At 47.6% G+C, this 12,354-nt stretch overlaps 1 protein-coding gene across 1 annotated transcript; it reads right to left on the bottom strand.

Annotated features, from left to right (window-relative positions):
* Nucleotides 1–7,445: 7,445 nt before the first annotated feature.
* Nucleotides 7,446–10,673, bottom strand: HSPA2 (heat shock protein family A (Hsp70) member 2). The gene has a single exon (XM_075614885.1). The coding sequence runs from the start codon at nucleotides 10,348–10,350 to the stop codon at nucleotides 8,443–8,445; it is 1,908 nt and encodes a 635-aa protein (XP_075471000.1). The 5' UTR covers nucleotides 10,351–10,673; the 3' UTR covers nucleotides 7,446–8,442.
* Between the last annotated feature and the right edge of the window lie 1,681 nt (nucleotides 10,674–12,354).

Raw genomic sequence — 12,354 nt, 5'->3', positions numbered from 1 at the left:
TCACTGACTGCCCCACACCTCTGGAATGCCCTTCCCCTCAATACCCGACTAGCACCCTCTCTATCCACCTTTAAGACCCACCTTAAAACACACCTGCTTAACGAAGCATATGAGTATCTCCGTGGCTGATACTATACACCTCACACATAAACCTCGACCCCCTGCAGACGCACTTACCAGAAAACCCTCCTACTGTCTCTGTAGGAAAAGTTACTTTTATGTCTTAAGCACTTCTTCCCATTATGTGTTATGTGTATTATTTGTTATTTATATGATTGTCACGTGTATTACGGCTGTGAAGCGCTATCTACATTAATGGCATAGACATACATACACACATCTCCGCTAAGCCCTATTTCAGGGTCTTGATGGGATTTGTCATCAATTAAAGAACATTGAAATGCTTGGTGAACTGTGTTCAAAACTGCTCCTTGGCTTTGAGGGATCTCAAGTACAAAAAGGCTCATTTTGCAGGGCCTGCAAACGCAAGCGTAACCTTTGCACATCTCAGCCGGGGACCCAGGGGAGCAGTGCCACATTCAGCAAGCTGCAATATCTTTAAAACAGTCTGTTCAGCATTGATTACATTCAATATTTTGTATTTGTTGTATTTTAATAGCCTCCAAAAAAAACCTCTCTCTTTAAATTAATCAAATATTGCTTTTTTTTTTTTAAGTACAGATTTTAGCTTTAGAAAAAAAAACACTTTGGAATAAATGGTACTCTGGTAAATGGTTATGGTCTGAGCTTTTTTAACATGTAGTTATGGTTCTAATTAATCAGTACTCTATTATTTTAACTAACAGCTTAGTGAAATGAATAAAATTTTAATTGGAAATAAACATGTATGAAATGGCTTGCAGGGTCTATAGGCAAGATAACGTCCAGTGTTTTTCTGCCATGTTTTATGATATATATATCCTCATAAAATATGGCTGACAAACACTGGACGTTATCTTGCCTATAGACCCTGTAAGTAATTTACAGTGTCCTAAAGTGCCCGGCTTCCGACGGGTTTCAGCACTCTGGAGTAATAGAGCCTAGCTTTGCATGTGTCCCTTTCGCTCTCTCCCCTCCCTGTCCCACTCCTCTCCCTCCCATCACTTTCCTTTAGTACATTACGATGTCCCCAATTCTTTCCGCCTCTCCTTCTCCAGCAGTCTTACTTTCTCCTCACGTATCAACTGGCCTCTTTCTTTGTCTGCTTTCTGTGTAAACTTGCTCCCCTCTGCACAGGACCAGGGTGCTAAGGGTTAACATTCGCTTGTACTATGTGGAATGTCAACCCCGCCCACTGGAATATTAATGTGCCTAGAGGACAAAGAACTTTAAATTTGCAGCTGCATTCAATATGAATCGCATCGGTGTACATCAGCATTGCCCCAAATGCGGACAGCCTTTGGCGCAGCTAAAGGGTGTGAGCCGTTTGCTGATGTTATTGATGTTAAAGCTTCTCTATTTCAATCTGAAACTCACAAACCTTTTATCCCTTGTACCCAATATTTTTCCAACTCTATCTGTCCATGAAATATCTGTGTATATTTACTGTATAACCTCTGTTCTTTTAATGTAACCATGTATTGTTATAACTCTGTGCCCAGGACATACTTGAAACCGAGAGGTAACTCTCAATGTATTACTTCCTGGTAAAACATTTTTATAAATAAATAGCTATCTGACTCTACTTATCTTCCACCAGGCTATGTGTATTAAGATGACATCAGTAAGATGTCATGTTCCAGATAGCCTACCTGGTACAACACCCAGTCTCTGACTTGCTTGAGAAATTGTAACAACTCTTAGGCCTCGGTCCCGCTGCGCTCGTTGGCGCGGGCGGCGGGTCGCGAGTTCCCCACCAGCAGGGGAATCCTCGCGAGCCGGTCCCGGTCCCCACTGGCTGCACAGAGCACTACACGCTGTAGCGCGTCAGCCGCTGGAGACACCAGAGAATGGTGTTTTCTAGCTTTGACGCGTGACGTGTGTGGCTGTGAGCCAATGGGGAGGGGAGGCTGCGGGAGGAGGAGAGGCTTCGGGGAGCGGGGAGGAGTGTGGAGTGAAAGCAGGTGAGTGCCTTTCTCTGTGTGTGTGTCTGAGTGCGTGCGTGCCTGTCTGTGTGTGTATGTGTCTGAGTGCGTGAGTGCCTGTCTGTGTGTGTGTGTGCCCGAGTGCCTGCCTCTGTCTGTGTGTGTGTGTGTGTATGAGTGCGTGAGTGCCTGCCTGTGTGTGCGCGCGTGTGTGTGTGTATGAGTGCGTGAGTGCCTGCCTGTGTGTGTGTGTGCGCGTGTGTGCGTGTGCGCGTGTATGAATGAGTGCCTGCGTGTGTGTGTTTAAACTTACCTTCCAGCTCCAGCCCGAGTCCGTGGAGGGAGGGGGGGGGGAGAGTAGCGGGTCCCTCCGCTCAAGCCACGCCCCCCCTCCCTGTCAAACCTCCCACCTCCCGATCAAACCTCCCACCTCCCTCCCACCTCCCGCCCACCTCCCGATCAAACCTCCCACCTCCCGCCCACCTCCAGCTCCGGCTCCCGCTCCCTACAGACCGCAGATCGCGGTCTGTGTATCTCAGCGCACCGCCTGTCAGCAGCGCAGGTGCGCTGACTCTGGGAGCGGGGCCTTAGCCTTAGGCCCGGGCCATAGAGGGGTGAGGCGATTCGAACCGCGCTGACGCTGAGGCTCGCCTGCTGAAATCTGGGCGATTTCATGCCCATACAGGCGAGCCAGCGGCGCGATCAGAGCCGGGGGGAGGTGGTTGGAGGCGGGGCAGTGACGTCGCTGGGCCAATCGCCCGCGACGCACTGACGTCGACGTCACGGCGCCGTGACGTCGACACTGCTGTGCTGGGATTGGAGGTTTTCAGCCGACAGCGCGCTGAAAAACAGCTTGGCGCTCGGCTGAAACCTCCATCTCGTCAGCACGCCTGCGGACGCTCGCGTGAGCCCCCTCTCAAGGCATCCTCATTGAGGATGCAGGGGCTCAGCGCGGAGCGTCTGCACGCCTCAGCACGGCCTGTCCTTCTATGGACTCGGTCTAACATTCATAGCAGCACTGCCTTTGGAGTGTTCTAGAGCAGGAGAGAGCAAACTTTTGCTGCTGCGCCCCCTATCTCACTTGCCCCGGTTCTCGCGTCCTGTACCCCCTACCTTGCATTCACGACAAATGACGCTGCGGGGTCATGTGACATCACATCACCCTCGGCGTTATTTGATGCGCGTCACGTCACATGGCCGTGGCATCATTTGACGCCGCGTTGCCATGGCGACGCGTCACACAGCCGGCTGAAGCAAGGTAAGTGGAGTGTTGCAGGGGCCCCGGGCATTTAATTTAAATGTCTTGGGGAAGAGCGTAGGCCTATGCAACCGCCCGCGCCCCCCAGACAAATTTCCCGCCCCACCTGTTTGCGCACACACCCCTGTTCTAGAGGATCCAAACCATTGCCTTATTTTGATAAAGTAATCCTTCCAAGTTTGGTTGTTTTAGGTCTTATAGTTTGGGCGTGCATAATGAGACACACAGACAAACAGACAAACAAGAGACACAAACATTCTGAAATATAGTGTGTGTGTGTGTGTTTGTGTATGATCCTTTTGCTAAGGGTCCCCATCAGTTTATCCCACATGAAGCGTATTAAAGGTTCTTATAAAACTAAGTTGAAATTAAATTGCTATTAAATTGTACATTTCCAATTGCATTCAGTTGACATGTTAACATACTCCAAGTATGAAAAGAATTGTAAATTCCTATTTTTCTAATATTTTAAAGTAATGTGATGAACAACACACTAACCCATAATTTGCTTTCCCATCAGAACGCTTCACATTAATTTGATCCACCCTTAGGTGACATGTCCCCATTAGGGGAACATAGCTGCTTTGTTGCCTGCAAGTTTTCGAATCCTTTTTTATTATCAAAGTAATAAAGTGTACTATGAATGTCTATTACTGCCCTCACAATGATGTAACAATGTATGGGTTATAATTAGAGTTCCATAGATAAAACCCACAATGTCTTTGTTTCACCCGTGCACGATGTACCATTTCACTAATGTTGTATCAATGGGAATAAAGGGAGAAGCGACGTCACAAGCCTCTCCGACATGAAGAGGGCGAAAAAACTCGGAAATATGCACTTGTGAGCTGCTAAGGGAAGTGAGCATGGCCAGGGCTTAAAAAGGCAAGTTAATAAGGCTACACAAAGGGAAAAAACATGGATCTTCATCCAATATGATCAGTTTGTAATGATTTGGTTTTATATAAACAAATAAGGATGTGGTTATAGGAAGAAAAAAATATAACTTTGCATTTCCAATCTTTTGTCTGTTAATCTCCTTCTCGGTCATGAATACGCGTTTTATAGTAATATTAATTTTTTTATATTAAAGGCAATTATTTTGCTAAAAAGATTAGGTCACGAGATTCCTTCCAGGCCTGTTCATTTCATAATCAAACATTGAGGTGTAATGCCAAAAGATTGGCTTCTAAAATAAGATGTTTTCAGACGCCAAGGACTGCCTAGGACAGGCCTGCACAACACACGGCCCGCGTGCCGCATGGGGCTCGCCCACACTGCGCGGCCTGCGACGGTTTGCCCGCTTTCCCTCTCTTCCTCCCGCCCACCCCCCGAGCCCGCTCTGCCCCGCAGCCTGCTCTCACGAGTTTCAAAGAAGGACGGCAGGGTAGGCGTCTGCTGCTAGAGCGCACACGCGAGGTTCTTCCCTCGTGTACAGTCTGCCTGCTCTGCTCAATCTGCTGCCCGCTGCCTCAACCGATATGAGATGCAGGGGGGGTGGGTAATGTGAGATGCAGGGGGTGGGTGATGTGAGATGCAGGGGGAGGGTGATGTGAGATGCAGGAGGGGGGGGGGGAGAATGATGTGAGATGCAGGGGGGAGAGTGATGTGAGGTGCAGGGGGGTGGGATATGTGTGGTGTGCAGGGGGGTATTGTGTTATGTGGAAGGGGAGTATTGTGTGTGAGTGATGGAGGTGTGAAATAGAGGGGGTCTCGCAAAACCTGCCGACACTGGGGGGGGAGGGGGGCAGGAAAGCAGTCTACCTGTCTGGTATGACCGTCCTCATATGTCCCCCACCACCCCGCGTCATCTGATATCTGCAGGGGAGATATGATGATGAGGGGTGCTGGGGGAGATATACGAGGATGTTGAGGAATGCTGGGGGAGATATGCAGCCCGAATCCGTTTTCCTTTTAGCAGTTCGGCCTTTTTCACTTTATATGTTGTGCAGGCCTGCCTAGGAGTTTGCTGCCATCATTTCAACACTGGACAGTTGGCCACCTGAACATTTTGCACCCCCGCTGACGATCAGGGAGTCCAGGCGTATCTGCACATTCCTCGCTGGATGAAGGCACCCATATGGTAGTGGGAATCGAGAGTATGCAAGGGAGACCTTGAAGAAATCCTAACCCTAAACATTACCTGTATAAATTCCTTAATTCTAACCCCTAACATTACCTGTATAAATTCCTTCCTTGAAGAAATCCTAACCGTAACCCTTAACCCTAATATTCCAGCGATAAAAAGGAACAAGTATATAGTCCCATTCCTTCCTAGCACCCCTAGTAGTCTTAACGTAGAAAGTCTTAAGAGAACTGTAACTTCAATGTCCCAAAAATTATTACTCGTCAGTTATGACAGTAAAAGTTCCTGTCTGCAGATGTTAATTACATTTTATTCATACTGACTGTCATTTCAGGTTCCTATTGGAAAACCCGGCATGTTTGATTTTCCCGGCACATAAAAATTCATATATCTCTGGCACTTGCGTGGTCCCTGGAGCCAAGTGTAATTAAAAGAGAAATCCAAGCTGGGGGGGTTCTTCTTAATATAGGATTGAAGCAGGATACCTCCTGCTTCGAGGTACTTACCTCCGAAGGGGGTGCCGATATCTATCTGCAGTTTAAAGCCCCCGGTCACATGGGCCAAAAGGCAGCCACACTGGGTGACATCACAGCTTGCTATTGGCCTGTAGAGCCCGGGAGCTTTGAAAAGCAGCCATGATGTGAACCCTGGAGTGGTTACCAGCACCCACTACGTAGGTATCTCTGGAAGCAGGGGGGTCCCCAGACACCCTCTGCTTCAATCCTGTATAACAAAAATATAACAGCTTGGATTGTCTCTTTAATACAGCTGATCTCAATACTCCCCCACGTTCAGATTCTGAAAAACAAACTTTCATAAATGGGTATTGCTGTTTGAATGGTTTCCCTTAAATGTATCCAAGAAAATACATAACCCCACACCCTTCCTTAAGTGTATTTTAAGGTACCTATTGTGCAACAATTTCCAAATAATTGTGTAAAGAGAAGTATGATTATAGGTCAGAAATTAATGTGTAGTCTCTTCCGTGTACCCAAACACAATCAGCAGATTCTGGGCATTCATTCAAATCTACATTGTTCCCTGCGAGAAGTGGTGACGATATTTGGGGACTTTATAAAAAAAAAAAGAAAATATAAAAGTATTAAAGGAAATTGTAAGAAAGTGAAATAATGCAATAACATGCAGATGATTACTGGTAGTGAACGCAGGAAAATTAGCAAGTATAAACAACAAAGTACAGAGGCTTTGGGGAAACAATAGATTTAGGCACTGGGATTGCATTGCTGGATGTGTTTTAATTATGTTTGCATTTCATAGATTTGGGTATTCGATGGGTGGATTACCAATACCATCAATACAATTAATTGAGGCTTTAATTATAGAGGGCAAAGGGTTATGATCACATTCTCCAGACGACAAAGCTGGAACCAGATTTGCAAACAAACAATAAAGACATTGCTTTCAATTGCACCTTTTTCTTTGTTTAATCTAATTCTATTTTTAGACTACTTTTATTGCCCCAGTTTTGCATATGAGAGGCTTTTAAAATACACTGTCTATTTATCAAAGTCGCCAGCAGCAAAACTACAGGTGCCCCAAATGTATCAATTAAAATGAAAACCACTAAAAATAAAAGGACTTTTTTTCTTTAAGAAATCTGGGGAGGTTTATATGCCTTGGTTTTCATCCCAGTTTTGCAGCCGTTAAGACTCTGATAAATATTGTTCCCTTGGGTTACACATTTGTCCTTTCCTTATGCAAATAGCCCATGTAACAAAGAAATGATTTCCTAGTCTAGTTATAAACACAATTAGTGTAAATTGTCAGGAGACAAAAATGTGTGCAACACAATACCCAACATAAATATGGCAATTTCACTGATGGAGAAGTGATGTCTTATTATTAATTTATGGTGTTTAAATAGTGTCACGGGTGATACCCAGTTTTTGGCTTTCTTTTTGTATTGCATACATCTTCTCCTGTTAACGTTCAAAACGTTCAATGAAGCATATACAGAACTTCCAAAGACAACAGGCAAACATCAGGAACGCTGCAAATATTTACTATCTGAGGTAAAATATAACATAAAGAAACACAGGCTAAAAAAAGTAACAGATTTCATAATAATGCAATGCCACGAACCAACGCAAGCAAACATTTTATTAAATGGAAAGCTGGAAAAATGTTAACATATGAAAATGTTTTTTTTGACCTTTATATCTCGATGGCACACACCTTATAATGCTTAATAATGTAAGATACAAGGAAACGCATTTAGAAAATATCAAATATGGTCTGGTTTCATTTTTTGAAAGGGTTACATTTAACTAATGGTAATGTTTAATAAAAACTTTCCTAAGACAATATGACAAATTACGCTATTTTTAAGTAATTTCTTGAAGTTTAACCTAGAAATGTTTCCAAATATTGTAAGCTGGAGTTTATGGGTTAGTAGTGTTTTTCAACCAGAGTTCCTATGAAGCCTTGGGTTCCCAAGGCATCCCTAAAGTGTTCCCTGCAATTTTCTGATCAATTGAAAATGGTATAAATTACAGAAGAAATTACACTGCATCTGTCAGAGTTGCTATTAGAGAGGGTTGGGGGTTCCCCAGAATTTCACTTAGGGTTCATTAACCAAAAGAAGGCTGGGAACCTCTGGGTTAGTGTCATGTTTCCTTATAGATGTGGGTACCCAGAAAATGTGACTATGTTATCATTAGGGGGGCCACCCCCATCCCACTGAATATACATTGTAATACTTCTTTTAATGTTAGATACCTGTTTGTGCCATTAGTTCGATCTGATCCTGACTGGGACAGCACCACAAACAACCCCCCCCCCCCCCCCCAAGTGCATAACATTGAAGCTGCTACGTAAACTCTGCCAGCTGTAACCCCTTCGCTGCCAGATTGCCACCCTGCAGCAGTGAGGGGGTTACCAGTAACAAAAAGTAATAGGGATGTGAACTTTTTTTTAACTAACTAAACACTTTACGCTGCAAAAGCAGCAATTCGCAGCACTAGAGTCCAGGCATCAAACACGGGGCAGGGGAATAATGCAAAAACCCGCTGTGGTTAACCCCTTCGCCACCACGTGTGTTAAAAGGTAGATGTCTAATCGACTTCTTCGATGGTCGGTCCGGGTCCCGCTTCTCCGCCGGAGCCGGGTTGGGGGGCGCCCCCCCGGTACAGCTTGCTGATGATCGGGTTGCACACCTTCTCCAGCTCCTTCTGCCTGTGCTCGAACTCTTCCTTCTCCGCCGTCTGGTTCTGGTCCAGCCAGGTGACCACCTCCTGACACTTGGCCAGGATCTGCGCCTTATCCTGGTCCCCGAGCTTCCCCTTCAGCTTCTCGTCCTCCGCCGTCTGCTTCATCTGGTACGTGTACGACTCCAATGAGTTCTTGGCCGCCACCCGCTCCCGGTTGGACTCGTCCTCCGACTTGTACTTCTCGGCGTCGTTCACCATCCGGTCGATGTCCTCCTTGCTCAGACGGCCCTTGTCGTTGGTGATGGTGATCTTGTTCTCCTTGCCGGTGCTCTTGTCCACCGCCGTCACGTTCAGGATGCCGTTGGCGTCGATGTCAAAGGTGACATCGATCTGCGGCACCCCGCGGGGGGCTGGCGGGATGCCGGTCAGGTCGAACTTGCCCAAGATGTTGTTGTCCCGGGTCATGGACCTCTCGCCCTCGTACACCTGCACCAGCACGCTGCCCTGGTTGTCCGAGTAGGTGGTGAAGACCTGGGTCTGCTTGGTCGGGATGGTGGTGTTGCGCTTGATGAGCACGGTCATCACCCCGCCGGCCGTCTCGATGCCCAGCGATAGCGGGGCCACGTCCAGTAGAAGAAGGTCCTGCACGTTCTCCGACTTGTCGCCGGTGAGGATGGCCGCCTGCACCGCCGCCCCGTAGGCCACCGCCTCGTCCGGGTTGATGCTCTTGTTGAGCTCCTTGCCGTTGAAGAAATCCTGCAGCAGCTTCTGGATCTTGGGGATGCGGGTGGATCCACCGACCAGCACCAGCTCCTGGATCTGACCTTTGTCCAGCTTGGCGTCCCGCAGGGCTTTCTCCACCGGCTCCAGGGTCCCCCGGAACAGGTCGGCGTTGAGTTCCTCGAACCTGGCCCGGGTCATCGACGTGTAAAAGTCGATCCCTTCGAAGAGCGAGTCTATCTCGATGCTGGCCTGGGTGCTGGAGGACAGGGTTCTCTTGGCCCTCTCGCAGGCCGTCCGCAGCCGCCTGACCGCCCGCTTGTTGGGCCCGATGTCCTTCTTGTGCTTGCGCTTGAACTCGTCCACGAAGTGGGTGACCATGCGGTTGTCGAAGTCCTCGCCGCCCAGGTGAGTGTCGCCGGCCGTGGACTTGACCTCAAAGATGCCGTCGTCGATGGTCAAGATGGAGACATCGAAGGTGCCCCCGCCCAGGTCGAAGATGAGGACGTTTTTCTCGCCCCCTCCCGTGCCCTTCTTGTCCAGGCCGTAGGCGATGGCGGCGGCGGTGGGTTCGTTGATGATCCTCAGGACATTAAGGCCGGCGATGGCCCCGGCATCCTTGGTGGCCTGGCGTTGGGAGTCGTTGAAGTAGGCCGGCACAGTGACCACAGCGTTGGGTACCTTCTTGCCCAGGTAAGCCTCGGCGATCTCCTTCATCTTGGTCAGCACCATGGAGGAGATCTCCTCGGGGAAAAAGGTCTTCTCCTCGCCCTTGTACTCCACCTTCAGCTTGGGTTTGCCGCCCTCGCTCACCACGGTGAAGGGCCAGTGCTTCATGTCGTTCTGCACCGTCGGGTCGTCGAACCTCCGCCCAATCAGCCTCTTGGCATCGAAGACGGTGTTGGTGGGGTTCATGGCCACTTGGTTTTTGGCAGCGTCCCCTATCAACCTCTCGGTGTCCGTGAAAGCCACGTAGCTGGGGGTCGTGCGGTTCCCTTGGTCGTTGGCGATGACCTCCACCTTGCCATGTTGGAAGACCCCCACGCAGGAATAGGTGGTGCCTAAGTCGATCCCGACAGCCACGCCTGACATTGTACTCTCTCTCTCTAAACTTTATTTCGCGCCTGTCAGTTTCCCTCTGTAGTGGAGCGCGCACACACCCTTCTCACGCTGAATGGATACCCAGACGTTATGTAAACTGTGTGACGCGTGCACACACTGTGGTGCTTCGCCTGCGCCCCGCTCCCTTATATAGCCTCCCATCCTCTTCGCTGCAACGTGCCAGAACTTTTTCCCACGCGCCCGCCAGCCAATCACGATCTTTAATTTATTTGTTGTTGTTTTTTTTTTTGCTGGTCTCGCGCCTGCCAACGTTCGGACCTCTCCATTTCTCGGGCCGCGGAAAGTGATTCGCACGCCTGGGCTTCACTGATAAGCCTTTCAGCGCTGGCAGAAATGTGAAAGGGGGGGTGGGGGCTTTGGAGGGGGCGGGAACTCGGAGAACAGCGGCTCTCATCCAATGACTGTCCACGACGCCCAGCGCGTGCCAAAAGAGGAGGAGCGTGTCTCTGACGCGACATCACCGTGCTCAGCGGGGTTGGAAGGTGAGCCAATCAAATGGAGGCAACCCAAGTGTCAGAAGGTGTCCCACGTGGATGTTTGATAAGGGGCGTGGCCCTATCTCCATGGTGCTCTTGATTCCCTGAGTTCCCGGTCAGATGTTAGATTCCGCTGTGGAAGCAACAGCTCCTGGGGAACATGTCCTTATGTGGGTGTATTGGTGTGACTCCCCCCCCCAGTCTTTAACTGTTAAAGGGATAATTTCTTTAAGTCTGTTGGACCTCTTACCCACTCACCTACATTTAGCAGCAATATTCCAACGCGTGCTGCTGTTGCTGCCTGGAATGGAAATTACTATTTTAATGTATGTGATTGTAAGCTCTTCGGGACAGGGACTCATTTTTCTAAATGTTACTGTTATGTCTGAAGCGCTTCTTCCCATTATGTATTATTTGTTATTTATATGATAGTCACGTGTATTACTGCGGTGAAGCGCCATGTACATTAATGGCGCTATATAAATAAAGACATACATACGAGAACTCCGTTTATTTCAGTCTGGTTAAATTAACGCACTTTAAATATCTTTTCTAGTTAGAAAATACCTATGAACCGAATTGCTGCCAGAGGGGACCGCAAAGCTGTTTGTTGCTGGCACCTCTGGGTACAAATGGGTTAATTTAGTGTTGCGCTGCTGAGAACTGGTTTGGATGCAAAAAAAAAAAAAAAATAGTCAGAACTCAAACTTGAATCTCTTCCAGTTGCTTCTAGTAATACATGCAGCCACGCCTGCAAATTCCTGTAACTGCCCACAAAACGTTGCTGGAAGCACAGTAGAAAATGTAAAATAAGGACGTATTAGCAGAAATCATTCCTTTATTTACCATATTTAGATATACAGTAGCATCAGTCAGTAAATAATTTATTTTTAAAGTTTGCACTTTAAAATCTTCAGAAGTTGTCAAAAGTTTTTTTGGTGCCTAAATTGCACCACAATCAAGTTTTGAAATATTTCTTATTAATGTTCACACTATAGACCAGGGGTGCTCAACTCCAGTCCTCACGCTCCTCCTCCTTCCCCCCCCCCCCCCAAAACAGGTCAGGTTTTCAGGATATCCCAGCTTCAGCACAGGTGGCTCAATCAGGGGCTCAATTGAAGACTGAGCCTTTGATTGATCCACCTGTGCTGCAGCAGAGACCGATCGAGCGATCTGTGCTGAAGCAGGGATATCCTGAAAACCTGACTTGTTGTGGTGGGCTTGAGTATGGAGTTGAGCACCCCTGCTATAGATGTCATATATTAAAAATCAAACAGCACTACCCATATACTACACAAATTAATAAATCACTGATGCAATAGGTGCACGAGGACATAAGGAATCCCTAATACCTAAATGGTAAACAAAAACACAAAAGTGTCCTCAGCACTCAAAGCAAGAATAAACTCTCACAGGGGCACAATATACTCCCAAAAAGAAAACACAAAATATGGTAATGAACAAGAAAAAAACTTAACCAACGCATAAAAAAAGCATG

Source organism: Ascaphus truei, chromosome 9 (assembly GCF_040206685.1).
Source record: "Ascaphus truei isolate aAscTru1 chromosome 9, aAscTru1.hap1, whole genome shotgun sequence".
Classification (NCBI taxonomy): Eukaryota; Metazoa; Chordata; class Amphibia; order Anura; family Ascaphidae; genus Ascaphus; species Ascaphus truei.
Note: the sequence above shows the minus strand (reverse complement) of the source record. Positions and strands in the feature narration are given on the sequence as shown.